This window comes from Mchenga conophoros, linkage group LG16 (genome assembly GCF_057382185.1).
Source record: "Mchenga conophoros isolate Kocher_MC1m ecotype Shallow Benthic linkage group LG16, M_conophoros_male_GT1.1, whole genome shotgun sequence".
NCBI classification, from domain to species: Eukaryota; Metazoa; Chordata; class Actinopteri; order Cichliformes; family Cichlidae; genus Mchenga; species Mchenga conophoros.
The window spans coordinates 33,539,277-33,557,328 of record NC_140541.1 but is presented as its reverse complement, the minus strand read 5'-3'; the positions used below and the strand labels follow the sequence as shown (position 1 = coordinate 33,557,328).

At 42.5% G+C, this 18,052-nt stretch overlaps 1 protein-coding gene across 20 annotated transcripts in view; it reads right to left on the bottom strand.

The window, feature by feature from the left end:
• Positions 1-18,052, bottom strand: part of tns1b (tensin 1b) — a 195,152-nt gene that overhangs the window by 14,202 nt on the left and 162,898 nt on the right. For 14 of the 20 annotated variants that reach the window (XM_085250711.1, XM_085250710.1, XM_085250707.1 and 11 more), the window contains 4 exons: positions 6,286-7,773; positions 4,361-4,441; positions 1,131-1,324; positions 893-1,031 (listed from right to left, as the gene is read on the bottom strand). In XM_085250711.1, coding sequence (XP_085106837.1) covers positions 893-1,031; positions 1,131-1,324; positions 4,361-4,441; positions 6,286-7,773 — 1,902 coding nt within the window. The remainder of the gene's footprint in view (positions 1-892; positions 1,032-1,130; positions 1,325-4,360; positions 4,442-6,285; positions 7,774-18,052) is intronic. The other 6 variants (XM_085250708.1, XM_085250706.1, XM_085250724.1 and 3 more) reach the window with 3 other exon arrangements.

Here is an 18,052-nt window from a genome sequence, read left to right as displayed (position 1 = left end):
CTTTCAACAGGTTTTGCAAAGGACTTGCAAAACTGTTCTTAGTTAACTGGTAACCAGTTAACACCAGTTTGTGCACAGCTGGAGGAAAAAAAGTTTTCTGGCCCATCTTCATGTTTTTAAACCCAGTCCAACTATTTTTTTTCTCCCTGTTTCGCAAACATTTAAGTTTGCTTTGTGAAAAAAATGTGCAGCTCCGTATGACTGAGACGTGTTCCTGAGCAGTGTTCCTAGTTTAAGTGGGAGGAAATATCTTCGGCCACAAAATAAGTGTTAAAAATACAGTGTCTGCGTTTTATAACTAACTTTTATGGGAGTGCCCAAAGAGGAGATACGCAAGAGAACTGGATGAGGTAATTGGCAGAGCTGGCTAAGACACTGTTATGTAATGCATGACCTTTTTTGTTGGGTGTGTGAGAGACTAAGAGGGGGTAGATGTATGTATGTGGATATGCTTTCAAACTTATATGCTGGTTTGTCTACATAGTTCTTGTCAAAAACTCTGTTGTCCAAGTTACAAACTCATTTGTCAACACTAATAAAGCTTATCCTGTTTTATTATCTTTTTTACTGTAACTGGAGAGCATACTTTGCTAAACAAACCTCGTGTCCTACTGAATTTGATTTGAAACAGTTGGTGGGGAAGATAAACAATCCAGTGTTAACTGAGGTCATAGATCGAGTGTTAAGTTGGGTTATCCTCTCACAGAATTCTATATGTTCATTTTGCGACCAGGAGAGTCGCCATCTGCTGGCCATCAGAAAGAATGCAGGTTCAGTGCTGGATTAAAAAAGGCTAAAAATAATAATTTGTTAAATTCCAGGATATAAATCTTGAAAAAGTAATTACACCTGAGCTCCACAGTGCCCTCTGTCAGCCGGAGGGGGGACTTACATAGGTTGAAGTAAGGGGTTTGCGGTGAGACGGGGAAGGCAGGGGTTTGGGGAAACACCTCACCACCAACTGTGGGTGTAGGACTGATGTGACCTCCTTCCAGCTCCTCAAAGGCCTCTCGATAGCTGTGCATATTTTTCTGGAGTAGGAAAAGAGATGAGATGAGAAGAAAAAAAGAAACTGCCATCGCTGGTGCAGAGAAAATGTGAAAAGCAGTTCTAAAATGTGCGTTTTCTACCTCCTTTGGCCGTCCACCGGGGTTCATCGCTATGGCGTTGACAAACTCTGGTGAAACACACCGAATAGGAGAGCGAAGTGGGACATCAGGAGACGTACTGTCATCTGGTCCGTTCTGGTTCTGGCCTTCGCTGGTGATGCGACGGCGGGGAGCAGCTGTGGGCTCATCCAAGGATGACACACGGGCCTGGACGCCTAAGAAAAGCAAGTGAGTGTTACAACTTGGCAAAAGCTTGCTGCTTCTCTTTTATCCGCCTTCACTCCATCACTTCCATCAACGCCACCGAATGTTAATGGTTGTCAGCTATCGCTAGTGCTCAATGCACAGGCCACTGTGTGTGTTTTGCAGACAATCAAACCAGGCAAAGCATCGGCAGGAGCCCGTGGTCCTTTCAAATTTAACATGCACATACAAAAAAAGAAGTTACGAACGGATTAGCTGCTCATCAGAAGAAGAAGCCTGAAGGTCAACAGCGTTATTCAGAAGAAACCCACACCATGTTGGAAATGTGGCACACAGAATGATACTCCCGTCTTCTATGCAACAATTCTTTAATACTAGGACAAAATGTTCTGTTACAAACTCTTTGATGTGCTGGTGCAAACTGAATGTTTTGGCTGAACTTCAGAGCAGCCAATAAGCTGATTTTTCCTAATCTCATTTGAACTGAGAGGTAGAGAGAAAAGCTAGCAGCATAAAACAAACAGGATTGGAGTAAAGAGGCTTTTTGTATGCTAATATTCAGCAGCATTGACTCAAAGGATTGAGGGAGCAATACCTGAAATGCTGGCCAAAGCAGAAAAAGCCAGTGCCAAAGATTAGCACTGGCTGCCCAGTGCTTTGAAACTAGATGGAGGTCAATGGGAGGAAGTGAAAAGAAGGAAAAAAACATTAAGAAACAAAGAGGGGAGTGGGCGGATTATAAATGCTGTGATGGTGCTTGTTCTCAAGTGGCTGTTTACAATTTTTAACAAGTATCTTGTTTCAAATTTTGTCACCAACTCTTCTCCTGCTTCTACCTTTATGTTTATTTATGCCTCTAATTCAGACCTAAATGAAAAGATGCCTTGTACAGGTGGAATATCCTTACAGGGAGATAAAGTTTAGTCCCTTTTTTTTTTGCTACGTTTTTAAAGTCAGCACTAACCAGCGAGCCCCAACTATTCGCAGCCTATGTACATATTCTATCAGCCACTGGAGCCATCCTTTTCTGGACCATTTTACACTGCAGCTGCTGGCAGATCATCTTCTGCTCTGGAGATCGGGTGTGAGCTAACCAGAACCCAGAACCTGCAGCAGGTGTACAACAGGTTCACAGAGACTGCAACGCAAAACAAAACCTACCAGCTGTCATTCAAGACGGTGGAGTTGGACTCTGTCCACTCAAAAAGCTGCAACAGAAAATATTGACTGTATATATACAGCATATAGAATTCCTTAATTGTTATAAGAAAGCGTGCACCACCCTGCTGCAGATTCTGTGGGAAACGCTGGTGTGACCGAGCGCTTCTCTCATCCTAACACTGGCAGATGATTTTGTGGACATCTTGAAAGCCTGACTGTTGTGGAAACCTAAAAATATTGATATTCCCTTCACTCGGCTCCACTTTGAAGTGAGACAAAAAAAGACTTGGCCAAATATCTTAGGAGAAAAGTCGGAGATAGCAGCTATAAAAATGTAGCAGTCAGACAGTCGGGATTAAAGTTATCAGGCACTGCTTTTACCAAAACCTGAGATGTTAAAAATAATTTCCTGTGAGTTATCACCAAAACTGAATAGAACTTTCCAAATGCATGCGTTTCATTTTCCTGTTATTAATTTATGTATCTAAGTCATTCATCAATTTTAAAAGGCAGAAATCGGTGCCGGCGTAGGTGGAATGCCTCAGATATTTCAGCACTGGCCAAAATCTTCATCCAGACAGCTTTAAAAGTATGCAGTCTACACCCCCAGAACAGAAACACACCATCACACCGAGCCTGGAAACTGACAACCAGATGTACCCATGATACACTGCTCTACAGCGGAGCACTGTCAAACACCATGCCGTTGCCTTAGCGACCGCTAATAGTTTCCAGCTGGGGCTGCTGGTAATCCCTTGAACTGATTTTTTTTTCTCTCATCTCCTATTTCTGAGCTTTTGAAAGTCCAACTATATCATGGCATTGATTCGAAAAACAAACTTGATCAGTGATCCTGTGGCGTGCTTTTTCTTTTCTTTTAAAGTGAAAAACGCCGTTTCCATATGTGCACCTCTGCAACTAAGAAAGGGCATTTAAGGCCAGACTGAGCAGACTGTATTACTGGGAAAGTGTTCAGATCAATAAGAGAACTGAGCCGTCTTAATGATCTGCACTTTTGCGTGACATTTGCGTGAATAGTTCTGGGAGTTTGTTGTATATAAATGTCATGGCTGTAAATATGATCTCAGAGATTATTCCAGTTCTATCCTAGATCATTTTAACATTTAACTGTGATGTAGTGTTGCATCACTGCAAAGGATATTACTGTCTGTGGTGGAGAGGCCAGACTGACCCCTTACACAGAACAATCCTGTCTGCATTGTGGTCACTAGTTCTCAGGGGACATATAGCACTTTAGTGATGTTTCCAACTAGGACTGTGGTCCCTCTTTTACATTCGGTGTCTTTTGTCTGGCTTTGTAAATCTTGAAAGTAGCACAAGAGAAAAAACTCAGCCTTGAATGAGCCCAGTGTATCCTGGCCTCGGTATTGTTTCCCAAGTTTGGCAAAACGGATCTTGTGACATGCACTCTCCTGGCAAGGGACAGAGCCTCCTTTGTGCTTCCTCTGTGTCGTTCTTGTGAAACTTTAACATTATCCAATTGAGGGTTTTTTCCCCTTCTTTTTGCACCACTGTTGGGGCGATTCCCTAACCTTGAACAAGAAAGCAGCTCAGAACAAACATAGATGAAGTGTGAGGGTGTACGAAGAAAGGAATCAGTGGTTAGTTTGATGATGATGCACCTCAAACGTATAAAAGGGAGGAAGTGGAATAAAAAGACAAAATGAGCAGATGGGGGCAGTCTAGTATTAAACAAGAAAAATGGTTAAAAATGCAAACCAAAGCCCACATCAGTCAAAGGCAAAGCAGATACAGAATCGGTTTGAAGCAACACTTGCAAAAGAAGAAGAAGAAGAAGAGGGGATCTCCTTTCTTTCTTTTTCCTTTTTTTGAAGTGTTCCTTCAGACAGGATGGGAGAACCAACCCGAGAGGGAGTGAGAACGGTGGTGCTCAGACTGAGAAGAGGTCATGCTGGGGATGACACTTTGGACACGAGCCGAGTACTCTGGGGTAAACAGATGAATGATGAAAGAAAGAAGAATGATGAGGAAACTGAAAAAAGGAGATGGGGGATGAGGGGTCTGATAAGAACAGCAGAACGAGGAGATAACAGACATTTTCTGTTCGTATAAAAGATGCTTTTTCCTGAAAACAAGAGTGAATCACACACACACACACACTAAAAAAACCCAGAGGTAACACAATGTTGCCTTCACAGTCCCCAAACAAATTACATAAGTATATTTCTGTTTTAAAGAAAGTAAAAGGTATTTTTAATTCCTGATGTTACAAGAACAAAAACTACCATTTTGTGCTCCTTAATGTAAAAAGTGTTCTACATTCAAATGGCAGCAGAATGAAGTATTGTTGATTCTGGAAAGCCTCATGTTCGCTATCTGAGGTCATGGCTATCGCACTTCGTCATGTTGACTTTGTTCAATTTCTTGCCATTCTGCAGGATGTCTCCCAAGCTTATCTAGGGATAGTCAACCTGCTGGACTGGAGAGAACCCTTCCTGTTTGAGCCTGAGTGACGGGGACTGATGATGTGACATGCAGGAAATGAGATAAGGGCTGAACAGTGTTTTCCAAGAGAGATGTGTATACAGTGCACAGATGATGGCATCAACTCTACTCATCACTACATTATTCTACATTTGCTGCCAATTATGAACTAAATGTACAGTGACGGTCATGTGAATGAGTTTCCATCAGACTCCTTGATGTCCTGTAAAAAACTAACTACAGCCCGCGATTAAGTAATATCTAGACCCACCTTTAGCAGCAATAGGTTTAAGTAATTATTCACTGTGTGAGTTCATTAGTCTCACACTTCATTGTGGAGGAATTTTGGCCTGCTTTAGTTCATTGACGTTTACAGGAATTCATTCTTGCACAGCCCTCTTAAGGTCTCACTACAGGAGTTCAATCATGATTCCAAAGGTTCTGTGGGTGCAAAACAAGCCAAAGTCATCCGCCCTCTCCCACTGTGCTTCATAAATGGTATGAAGCTTTTGTTGGTTTTTGCTCGACATGCTGCCGTGCATCATGGCCAAACATCCGTCCAAAGGACATTGTGCTAGAAGTCTTGTTGTTTGTTTAGATGCAACTTTTGTAAAATCACGACATGCAGTGATGTTCTACCCCCTAATTTCCTATAGAAGCAGTAAGGGGGCATTTATTTAGGACTGCAAAGTGTCCTGTAAAAACTTTTCACATGACTGTAACGGGGGGCTGTAGTAAGAGAGTTTGGCCTAGTCAGTTCTGTGCCAGTCCTCATGGTAGAAATTTGGACAATTTTGTAGAAAGAGACAATGTCAGCTGCTGAACTCTTTAGTAAAACAGTCTCTACATTTTAGAAACGGTATCTGTCAGCTGTATATAAAACACTAGTTAAAGAGCTTAATGACACATAGTAGAAAATAAAGTAACGCTTTTTAGACAGAAAGCTCATCTTATTTTTTACTTTCAAAGACATCAACAGTTTGCTAAATTGGAAGTATTGGAGTATAAACTTCCACAGACTGTGCCACTTCAAGCAATTTAGTTTTTGTTGAATGTCATATCAAATTGACTACTTCGTGGTTATCGTGGCTGAACAAAAATAGAAAGTAAGTATTATTGACACACATAGTTGAATGTACTGTAGGTCAAGTTCAGTGCCCATACATCAATCTGTAGTAAAAATGGATTTTAACGGGGGGTTTTTTTTAACATGCCAGAAAGAATACAGAAAGCTGTCAGATCATATACAGCAAATACCTTGGAAGATACAACCTGCAGCATTATCATAAGTTTTAAAATCTATACATATATAAGGGTCAACATAAAATAAACTGTGTGATCTTACCAGCCACTCTTTGGGCCACCAGACCTTCAATGTTAAAGACCTCATCAGGCTCACTGTCTCTTGGCTGGGGTGATGCTGAAGATGCACTAGGGCTTTTCTGGGGTTCAGAGGCCTCTGCAGACTGGGGCAGCGTTGTTGGTGGGTAAGTGCTGACTGTCTTGATCTGGCAACTTACAGTGGGGGAGGCTTGTGAGGAAGTACTTGTTGAAGCTGTTCCAGAGGTGTAACTCGGAGATCGTTGGACAGGTGCAGGTTCTGATGTACTAGGCTTCACAGGCGGTGATGAGTGGCTGGACATGGGGCCTGAAAAATGGGTGTGAATGGTGGAATCAGGCAGGTAGGAGGGCCTGGTTTGGTTCTGAGAAAAGGATGGCTGTGTGGTCACTACAGCAGAGTTTTCGCGCAATGGAGCACTTTGGGACTTTGTCACCAGCGAATGGCCTGGCTCCAGGTCCAACATAAGGAGATTAAGAGTTTCAATTGATTGCTCAATCTCTTGTTGCGAAGCGCTGTGGCGATGAGGGAACTGTGGCAGGCTGTGGTGGCTAGGCATGGTTGCAACAGTGGGAGGCGGACTAAAAGTGAGGCCTTCAGTTACTGGCTCTTCTGGCACTCCGAACCGCTGCCAAACATTGAGACCACGCTGGACGGCATCCCTGCTACTAGTGGTGCGAGTGGGAGCTTGTGGCATTGACTTTAACTCTGCACCAAAAGACTGAGAGCGGTACAGACTGCCATTCTGAGTAGGCATGTAACTACCAGAGAATGGGGTAGAATCACTGTGGGGCAACGTGACAGACTTGCCAGATATGCCAAGCTGTGGTTGGACGGTTTCCAGAGGCTTTTCTGGGACGTTGCGCTCCAGATATGGCACGTGGTCCTGACCATTGATAATGGACTCAGACTGATAGTAGAGATCAGCTGGTGTAGCCCGCCCATCTGTGGAAGAGAACGTTCCAAGGCTGTCAACACTGTTGCCCTCTTGACTGGTAGGAAGCTCATCATCTAGAATGTCGGTCTCACGGTCAATGTTACCATGCCCATTAACATGGACCTGTGCGGGCACCAGGTGAAGCATCCCTCCAACAGCGGATGCCGGAGCTGATAGGAAGGCCTGTCTGTGCATGGGCCCCTCCAAGCCACTCAGTAGCTGCTCTAGCTCCTTTTTCTCTTGCGGACTGATAGACTGTTGGGCAGGTGGAGCGTGTTGATGGACCGAGGGTAACTCCTCACCCACAGGAATGTGTGTCTGGTTCACTGTGGAAGCCGGAGGGGCTGCTGTTGCTTCATCAGTTCGGTCGGTTTTGATAGAGGCAGTAGAGTTTCCTGAGTCGCTGCTCACAGACAAGGCATGGTCAACCGCAGGTAAAGCATGTTCAATAGCAGAGGGTGGAAGGCCGTTCGATGTGACTGCTCCGTCAACAGATTCTTTTTTGCGTACTTTGGCATAGAGGCTGCCATCCAGGGGTCCTTGGGTATGAATGACTTCTAAAAACAAAAGTATGAAAAAGCATCATTAGGATCACATTAAGCCAAATACAACTATTAAAGATGCCTACATTTTCCACAAACCTTAAATTTTTTGTTACCCAAGTATTTTTTAGAGCCACAGCAATTTGCACATTTATTTCTGTAATTGTTAATCTTCAAAATATAAACACATGGGATTCATCAAGACATTAAGAAGAAGAAAAAAGTGTGAGGAACTATCAGAGATGCTGGATATCAAGAGGTTCTGTGGGTATAGCCAAAGCAGCTGCAGTAAAATTAAACACTGGCTCGTGTCCACCTATTCTACCAGCTTCAGGAAATGAGCCGGGTCTGTGGCATGCGCTGTGGAAAAAACGATGAAATCACGAGGGTCTGCCTTGCACTTTCTCAAGCCAATTGCATTAAATGTGTCACCTGAGAAATGCTGGTATATCAGCAGATGAACTGGTGGTTAACTTGTTTTTTTATGATCCCCAAAACCGCAAACATGATGGTCTCATATAAAATAAATAGATCTCTATACACGGCAGATGTAACCTGCTGAGTTGTTTCTGCATAAGCCAAGATTGAAGTGCCGCTGCAAACAAGCACAAACACGTGCACACACACACACACACACACACACACTGACACATTATATTGTAGATCCAAACTCAGCCACAAGTCTAATGAAGAGGAAGTAGGGTGCCCTAAACAGAAAATTTTAGTCATCACTGGAAAAATCTGCCTCACTGAGTAAGGAAGTCCTGCAGGCTTTTTCTGGCCTATGCAACTGAAAGCAAAACAACAAAAAAAAAGGCTGAAAACACATGTGTATTTATACACATGAGCTTACATGCTCGCTTTTTCCCCTCTCTCATCCAGCCAACTCAGTAGCCCAATGCCAACTGAATTAGCAACATTTTCATGTGATCCGTAACAGGAATCCAATCTTCAAGAATGTAATGCCAACAAAAATCATGACCGACATCCTGTAACACCATTTACCGACAGCTAAACACGCTTCAGGAGAGTAAAGAGGAAAAACGGTACCTTCTCAAACAATTCCTCTTCCACTGTCTATGAAAGTTCCTCACTCATAACGCATGAATAGGCACGCCCTGATAACAAAATCAGATTTTACAGCTGGAAAAGAAGCTGCACAAAGACGCTGTCTGTATCTCGGTACCTTATAGAGATCTCCATCTCAGCTTTAGTGAATACGGGGCTCTGTAATGGAGCTCAGTGGGTGTACACAAGCCAAGTACTGCAAGGTCTCCTTGACTGGCCAGAGGCAACTTGCCAAGGGAATGGCACACTGTCAGGGTGCTGGTGGAAACAAATCTGGTGGCTCCTGGTCACAAAAACATCGGTTTTCTACTACTGAGCCGCTAACGAGTTCGGTAGATTTTTGGGGCACATGCAGAGAGAAAGACGTTATGGTAACCACTGTTATAGTGTTTCCGATATGGCCCGCTGCAGATTTACAGCATTTGGAGGCTTATATTTGATGTATACAGTAGCAGCAGTTAAGTCAACTCACTGTATCAATACTCAAGGCTGTTGCCATAGTTACTACACACAGTACATACCAATTAGAATAAGTGATTAGACTCCTGGTAGTTGTTATTCTGTATTATACCCCTAAGTCTCTACTGAAAAGTTCACTTGTAAAACAGGACACTCCAAATCAAGTCATCATGACACATTTATGCAGCCCATGAAACTACTTGGGTATCAACCTATTTCCACTGACATGAGCGCACGCACACACACACACACACGTGTGTGTGTGTGTGTGTGTGTGTGTGTGTGTGTGTGTGTGTGTGTATATATATATATATATATATATATATATATATATATATATATATACACACACACACACTTTTAATGCAACAGTCATGCCGATAAACATAGACATAAGTCATGAAAGAAGAGCCCTCCTCACTTTCTCCATTTCAGTGCCTTTATAATCACCTGCCCAGTAGCCAAATGTGACGCCAGCACAGCTAATTTGACATCCTCCCTGCCTCAGCTACACCACTTTAACAAGCTAACTCAAAGTTAAGTCACAGCCTTGTCAAAGGAAACGGCGGAAAGACCTTAGCAGGAGGTGGTTCCCCTACCTGTGTGAGCAGAGGATGAGAGTACAGTCCCAAACTAAGCTGGGAAAAGCCCTGCAGAGTTGCCCCCGGGGTGGGACATGAAGGATTACAGCAGGAGTTGGGGGAGTTGGTTTTGGCTACTGTTCCTGCTCCTCCTCTCTCTCCTGAATACCTCGCTGTCTGCATGGAGAGCGACTGCTGCTGTTGCTGGCTGCTCGGTGGCGCGCACTAGTCTAAAGGTTGCCTCTGCTATGTGTGCGCATGTGGGAGGTCTATCACAACAGGCTGGCTGACGGTTTATGTGAGAGGTGGAGGGTAAGGGGCCACTGAATTCCACTGTATAGCGTTTGATCAAATGACATCAGTCCCTGATGTCATTTGTCCCAGAGAGCCATACTCTCTGAAATGTATGGCTTGTTATGAGTTATGGACATTTATATTCTAATACATAATATATTCCATGCCAGTTAATGTTATAAATAGAAGAGACAAGCTGAATAACATATTCAAACATCCAGTAATATACGTAGAAATAAGCCATATTCATGCACACACAGATGCCCATCCCTCAGTCCATCAGTGTTGAAAACACTCGTGTAATGGAAAGAGCTACATCGTCCAACAGTCATTTAACAAGCACTCTCAAAGCTAGGAAGCAGGGAGCAAACTCCACCCTGGTGCAGGCAGATGGAGAAAACAGAAAAGCGTAGTGGGTAAAAACAAAAAAACCCAGAAGAGCAAATGCTGATCTGATTTATGTCCAGCTAAAACAACAGATAAAGAGTGACGCAGATGAGTCACAGTAGCTGTTTGTTATATCTTCTAACCCCAACATGGGAAAAGTGTGTGGTGCATATCACCTAGCCATTTGTATTTATTAGCATACTGGACAACCACTTTATTATTCCACAACATAATCTAGAATAATGGACAAAAACCACATGTGTCACTCTGACTGAAAATAAAAACGTTATATATCCACATTTTAGGGCTATTCAGTGGAAGTTGGACTACTTTGAGTGGCAGATTGTCACCAGTTCCCATTTTCCTTCCTCATATCCTTCCTTCTGGTCTGTTCTTTGAGTAATGTTGATGATTGTACTGATTGCAATGACTCCAGCTGTTCCACTGTCACATCCAGTAAAAGCCCAGCATAGTCATCCCTCGGCTTGTGTCTTCACTTTAGACACGACGTGACTGATCGGCAGGATTTGTACTACAGGAAATCTAATCTGTCACTTTACACTTGTGAGACTTTTCTTAGCGGAGCAGGACTATTTATGTTGAGGCTGCTTCTGTGTGTGCTGCTATGTCTGCTGTTTTCTTTTGGTTGAAATGAACCAATGGGAGCCTCTACAAATAACCTTTGACAGGGCTCCTTCATTTGCTAAGAAAGGGCATGTGTACGTATGACGCTCCACACTGTGTGTGTCCACGCTGGTGTGTTTTTATATAATCCCTAGGAGGTAAATACTTGCTCAGTGATCCCGAACACAGTACTTGGAGGAGAATATCTGCAATCCAGACCTCGTAGCTTTAACTAATTATAACGCAGCAGGAGAGACTGGACCAAGTGTTACCAGTGTGGAATGACCAATTAGTCTACACCCGCTCCATTAGTGACGAGACTGAGTGTGACAAACCCTTTATCATGTAATGCTTTAGGAAAAAGCAGGAGGCCAGCAACCAGACCAAACACAACAAAAACACCATCACCAAGAGATACAGTAGAGTCTACGATGTATAGTACTGTGCAAATGTCCTAGGCCTGTCCTCTTTTCTTCATGTTTTGCTTCTAAGAAGCTAGACATTCTTGTCATTTTTTAATGATCTTAATAGTAGTAGTAATACTAATAGTTGTCCAGGATTTTGGATGATCTTTCAAAGTTTTTCTTTGGACATTGTTCCCAATCTTGAGTATATGAAAAATGCTGAAAAGATAACACAGTTTGACGAGTATAAAATTGTATGTTTGCGCCAACAAGGTAATTCAGAAAGAGACAAAATTGTAGCACATCTCGGGATGATGTGCAGTGTGTGTGTGTGTGTGTAAGAAATCTAAAGCAGATGAACAATATCTGAAAATTGTGTTTCTAAGAAATAGGCTGATCCAATGAAGCCTCATCAGAAGTGGTCTCAGTGGCTGTGAAGAAGTCATTCTTAAAGAAGGGAAATGGGAAGAAAACGGCTTGGCAACAGTTTCATCTTTCAGAATGACAATGATTCCAAACACATTGCCAATGCAGTAAAAGCATTCCTAGATAGGAAGGCACACAGCGAAACACTATCAGTTATGGACTGGCCTCCCCAGAGCCCGAACCTCAAAATTATTGAAGCAGTTTGGGATCAAAAGATGGCCAACATCAAAAAAAGAGCTCTAAATGTCCTTCAAGAAGCCTCAAGAAGAATTCCTGAAGACTACTCAAAGAAAATACAAGAAAGCTGTCTAAGAGAGTTCAGGTTGTCTTGAAGAATTGACTTTCACCCCCGTTAGACCTGTACAAAATCTGTTTTTGCCTTAGATACAGTATTCCCATGTATGTTTGCACATTTCAGTACATTGCTTTATCTTTTTCTCCACTTTCTTCTGATAAGTATGTAGCTCAATATTTTTTACAGTACCATATAAAAACAGATAAATGGATAAAAGAAACTGAGAAGACTTGTAGCTAGAAAATGGTGTCAGATATTTTGAGGTTCTGTGGGCCAGATGGTGCAACTGTGTGACCTCCTAATCTCTGAACTCTGAGCTATGACCTTTGTGGCAATTGACCCTCCCTCTTACAGCATGTTTCTCCTCAAGCTTACAAGTATAAACATACATGTGGCCGTCTTGAGAGGGAAAAAAGTGTGTGTGTGTGTGTGTGTGTGTGTGTGTGTGTGTGTGTACACTGCTGCCTAAACCAGACAGGATGGGGTAGTCCATGTTTTCTGACCCTAAAGGTTGCACTAATAAAAAGCAATGACAAAACGATTTGACAATATATTAGTATAGCCTGGTGCCATTTTTGGTCAAAGTTAATGGCTTAACTATTGATTTGGCAACAAAGTCTACTTTTACTGTATGACTGGGCTCAAGGACAGATTAAAGTAATACATCGGTCTCATAAATGATCTACACTCAAGAGGATTTTAGATGTCCTAGGGTGGATTAATTGGACTTGTGAAGACTAAAAAGAGTCAGTACAAGTTAATAAAGCTGACCTGGGACAAAAACAAAACAGCATAGTGCTTGTCATGGTAGAAGAGTTGTTGTTGTTGTTGTTATTATTATTATTATTATTATTATTATTATTATTATTATTATGAAGAGATTGGATGCACATGTAAGCACAGTTTGGCTAATACCAACACTCACAGTTGCCAGTCAAATGTAAGTGCAGGAACTTGTTCTTGCTAAATGAACACTTGCCTTGCAGCTCATTAAATATACATTAAAGATCACTGTGAATCAATCTGCGTAAGTGCAGATTCTCTGAGTTGGGGAAACAAAGAGCACGGTAATGGATGGTCTTCTCGAGTAGTCAGAAAAAAACCTATCGATGACTTCAGACTGGCAAACACTGTCCTGATTACAGGTACTAATGTTTGTATTCCAAAAATAAACTTCAAAGATAAACATAAAGTACATTAGCATCAAAACATATTCATCTTATCTAACCCTATCCAGGTGTGCGGTAACCTGTAGCCAATGTTGGTCACACAGAGTAACTATATTTAGCACAAATACTACTAAAAACAAACCCAAAGGCACAGCCATAACCTACGCACGCCACAAGCTATAAATCAGCCCAACAGCTCATCCTCGCAGAGCATTATGTTTCATCCTGGATGAGGCTGTGTCTCAGGAAAAGTCATCAACGGTCGTTAGCAGTAGGGCTGCAAAAGGAAAAATCTTGAGGGCCAAATGAGGAGAGCGTCTGATGAGCTGGCTGCAGCTATCTTACTCCAGAGGTGAAGAGAAGCTTTGATGAGCTAACTCTTCATACCCATGGTCTGGACTTACTACAAAGACAGAACCGCAATATTTGCCTTAAAGCCTTGATAGTTTATGCAGATCTTCCTCAAAGCGTCTCCTGTAGGCTCTTGTTTTAGTCAACATCCTCATAAATTCTTCAGACAGAGACTGGTCTTGCTCCTAACTGATACTTCCTGCTATTAGAGCTGAGTCAATATGATTTTACATTGGGTTAAACTCTCAAGTACGTTCAGCCCAAAAAACAAACAAACCTCAGTTTATTGTGATAGTGACAGTGTCCCAAGTAACTGCTGTTGCTCTTTACTTTTTAAGACATGAGGCAAGAAGAGAAAAAGCAGGGCACCTACATTAAAAAAAAAAATTACCATAAAATTATGACCTTTTTTATTTTGGTGGTATTTCTTTAGCATACTACCCAGCAAAAATACCAGTTTTCAATTTTTTCACTGATTTTGATTTACAAATAACCCTGTAATTAGAATAGAACTTTATTGTCATTGCACATGCACAGGTACAGGGCAACGAAATGCAGTTTGCATCCATCCAGAAGTGCTTTAGTGATATAGATATATTACAATATATATTAGCAATAATATAGATATGTAAGTATATTACAGAAATGGGTCTATTATGGTATGTTATAATGTACACGGTATGAAGTATGTTGTGAGTATTCTATAACTTTATGTATGTACAGGCTGTAGTACATACAGCCTGTACATACAGCCTAATTACAATCATAACAATCATAATCCATTATTTTGGCCTCCACGTTGTGTCACTAGCCACTTCTTTGGATCTATCCAGGATGGCAGAAGTAGTTACCGCTATTCCACATGCTTTTCAGAGGCGCCTCCAGAATTTTTGGCCAAAATTATCTCGGTGGGACAACAGGAAATTGTGAGGGACGTACAAATTGTATATGCAGGAATAAATAATAAGTTCATGTTTCAACTCATTATATGGTGTCCTCCTCTGTTTTGTGCTCATGTTTATTAAAATTATTACCAACATAGGGCAGTCTTGTAAAGTTCCCCCCACCCCCGGTGGTGCCCCGATGCCATTCCTATCCGTGCCAGTCGGCAACCTACACAACCATTCTTTAGTGCAGCAGCAACAAAGCCACAGTCCCTCACTGGCTCCTTCCCTCTCTGGCTTTGTTTTGGTAAAAACTCATAAATCTGAGCTACTGCTATCAGGGACTGAATCTAGACAGTGATTGTGCCAAGATCTGCCCCTCAGGAATCCTAAACTATTGATAGCACTCAGATGAGAAGAGTGGAAGTTCCTTGATGTTAATATAACACTTTTCCCCCCTGGTAAAGTGAAAAATATTGTGTTCTGACAAAGACCAGGAAAAGTCAGTGAATAGACTTGTCTTTAGGCATCAAATCATAAGGCAGAGGAGAGGCCAATTATTCCCAGTGGAACTGAAATGAAAGTGAGATCTCCTGTGCTTTTACACCTCTGTGGCTCAAAAGAAGAGAAAAGCATGACCCACAGGAGAGTGTGCCAGGCATTTTGTGCTGCTCCGCCTATTTTCTCCTGAACTGGATTAAAAGAAAGGTTTGCTTTGAGATGAACATAGAACCATTGTGAGTTTGCAGCAGGTATTCCATCACCTACAGTGGGGCAAAAAAGTATTTAGTCAGCCACCGATTGTGCAAGTTCCCCCACTTAAAATGATGACAGAGGTCAGTAATTTGCACCAGAGGTACACTTCAACTGTGAGAGACAGAATGTGAAAAAAAAAATCCATGAATTCACATGGTAGGATTTGTAAAGAATTTATTTGTAAATCAGGGTGGAAAATAAGTATTTGGTCACCTCAAACAAGGAAAATCTCTGGCTCTCACAGACCTGTAACGTCTTCTGTAAGAAGCTTTTCTGTCCCCCACTCATTACCTGTATGAATGGCACCTGTTTGAACTCATCATCTGTATAAAAGACACCTGTCCACAGCCTCAAACAGTCAGACTCCAAACTCCGCCATGGCCAAGACCAAAGAGCTTTCGAAGGACACCAGGAAAAGTATTGTAGACCTGCACCAGACTGGGAAGAGTGAATCTACAATAGGCAAGCAGCTTGGTGTGAAAAAATCAACTGTGGGAGCAATCATCAGAAAATGGAAGACATACAAGACCACTGATAATCTCCCTCGATCTGGGGCTCCACGCAAGAGCTCATCCCGTGGGGTCAAAATGATCATGAGAACGGTGAGCAAAGATCCCAGAACCACACGGGGGGACCTGGTGAATGACCTGCAGAGAGCTGGGACCAAAGTAACAAAGGTCACCATCAGTAACACACTACAACGGCAGGGAATCAAATCCCGCAGTGCCAGACGTGTTCCGCTGCTGAAGCCAGTGCATGTCCAGGCCCGTCTGAAGTTTGCCAGAGAGCACATGGATGATACAGCAGAGGATTGGGAGAATGTCATGTGGTCAGATGAAACCAAAGTAGAACGTTTTGGTATAAACTCAACTCGTCGTGTTTGGAGGAAGAAGAATACTGAGTTGCATCCCAAGAACACCATACCTACTGTGAAGCATGGGGGTGGAAACATCATGCTATGGGGCTGTTTTTCTGCCAAGGGGACAGGACGACTGATCCGTGTTAAGGACAGAATGAATGGGGCCATGTATCGTGAGATTTTGAGCCAAAACCTCCTTCCATCAGTGAGAACTTTGAAGATGAGACGAGGCTGGGTCTTCCAACATGACAATGATCCAAAACACACCGCCCGGGCAACAAAGGAGTGGCTCCGTAAGAAGCATTTGAAAGTCCTGGAGTGGCCTAGCCAGTCTCCAGACCTCAACCCCATAGAAAATCTGTGGCGGGAGTTGAAAGTCCGTGTTGCTCGGCGACAGCCCCAAAACATCACTGCTCTCGAGAAGATCTGCATGGAGGAATGGGCCAAAATACCAGCTACTGTGTGTGCAAACCTGGTAAAGACCTATAGTAAACGTTTGACCTCTGTTATTGCCAACAAAGGTTATGTTACAAAGTATTGAGTTGTATTTTTGTTATTGACCAAATACTTATTTTCCACCCTGATTTACGAATAAATTCTTTACAAATCCTACCATGTGGATTCATGGATTTTTTTTTCACATTCTGTCTCTCACAGTTGAAGTGTACCTCTGGTGCAAATTACTGACCTGTGTCATCATTTTAGGTGGGGGAACTTGCACAATCGGTGGCTGACTAAATACTTTTTTGCCCCACTGTATGTCAGGTCTGGGCATTCGACGTTCATTGGGGAACGAGGGGAGTCTTCTAGACACGACATTAGCTATTTCAAATGTGACATCCACAAGAGTTACTGCGTGTCCACTTACAGTGCAAAGACCTCAACAGCAGATAAAAGACAGATACAAAGAGGGCCCTGTGAGAAGAGTCTATGGAAAGTGATCATGATTAATTATGTCATGAACCTTCAGTGGCACTTTTAGCCAGATCAGCTGTGTAAAGATGGAGATGGAGAGAGAACAGGAGTGTCCGGTCACAGCTGGACTAAATCTGTGTCCATACGGACTTAACAAACCAGTCATTCATTCCCACACATTATGGAAAACCAGCATCCACTCTCTCAGGATAGCCATAGAGTACATAAACTGAGGTTTTCCTGTGGGGATTCAGCCTCTAAGTCAAGTGCACATAAAACATTCTAAAAATCTTAACTAAACCCTAAGCTCACGATGCTCTCTCTGTCACCTAGCAGATGTCCCTGTCCCTGTGCCCCTGTAGCCAGGGTCCAAACTGGGACACTTTACAACACAAGGCACTTGTTCTCTCTTTGTGTGCTGTGCAGTCTTAACTAGAGAGGCCTTTATTTTTCTGTCTTGGCTGTTACGCAATAGGAGCTGTGCAAAGTTTGGAGTCAAAGCAGCCTAATCCGCCCAAAGCCTTGGACCAGACTGAGGGATTGATAGCATGGAAGCCTGTTGCCAACACAAAAGGCCAGAGATTTGACCTCTGCATAGTTTGACACTGTCTCTGTGCTTCAAATGAGATCACATTTTTTATGGAGAAGTTGGATTTATTTATTTATTTTGCATCAGGGAAACGGTCATTAAAGTGGCTAAAATGTGGCATAAGCAGATGTTCAGGCCAAGTGATATGAGAAGAGGTGGACAGCTCCTGTTGAGACCGATAGCATTTAGGGCACTTTACAAAGACGTGTACACATTAGTCTCATTTCCATTTA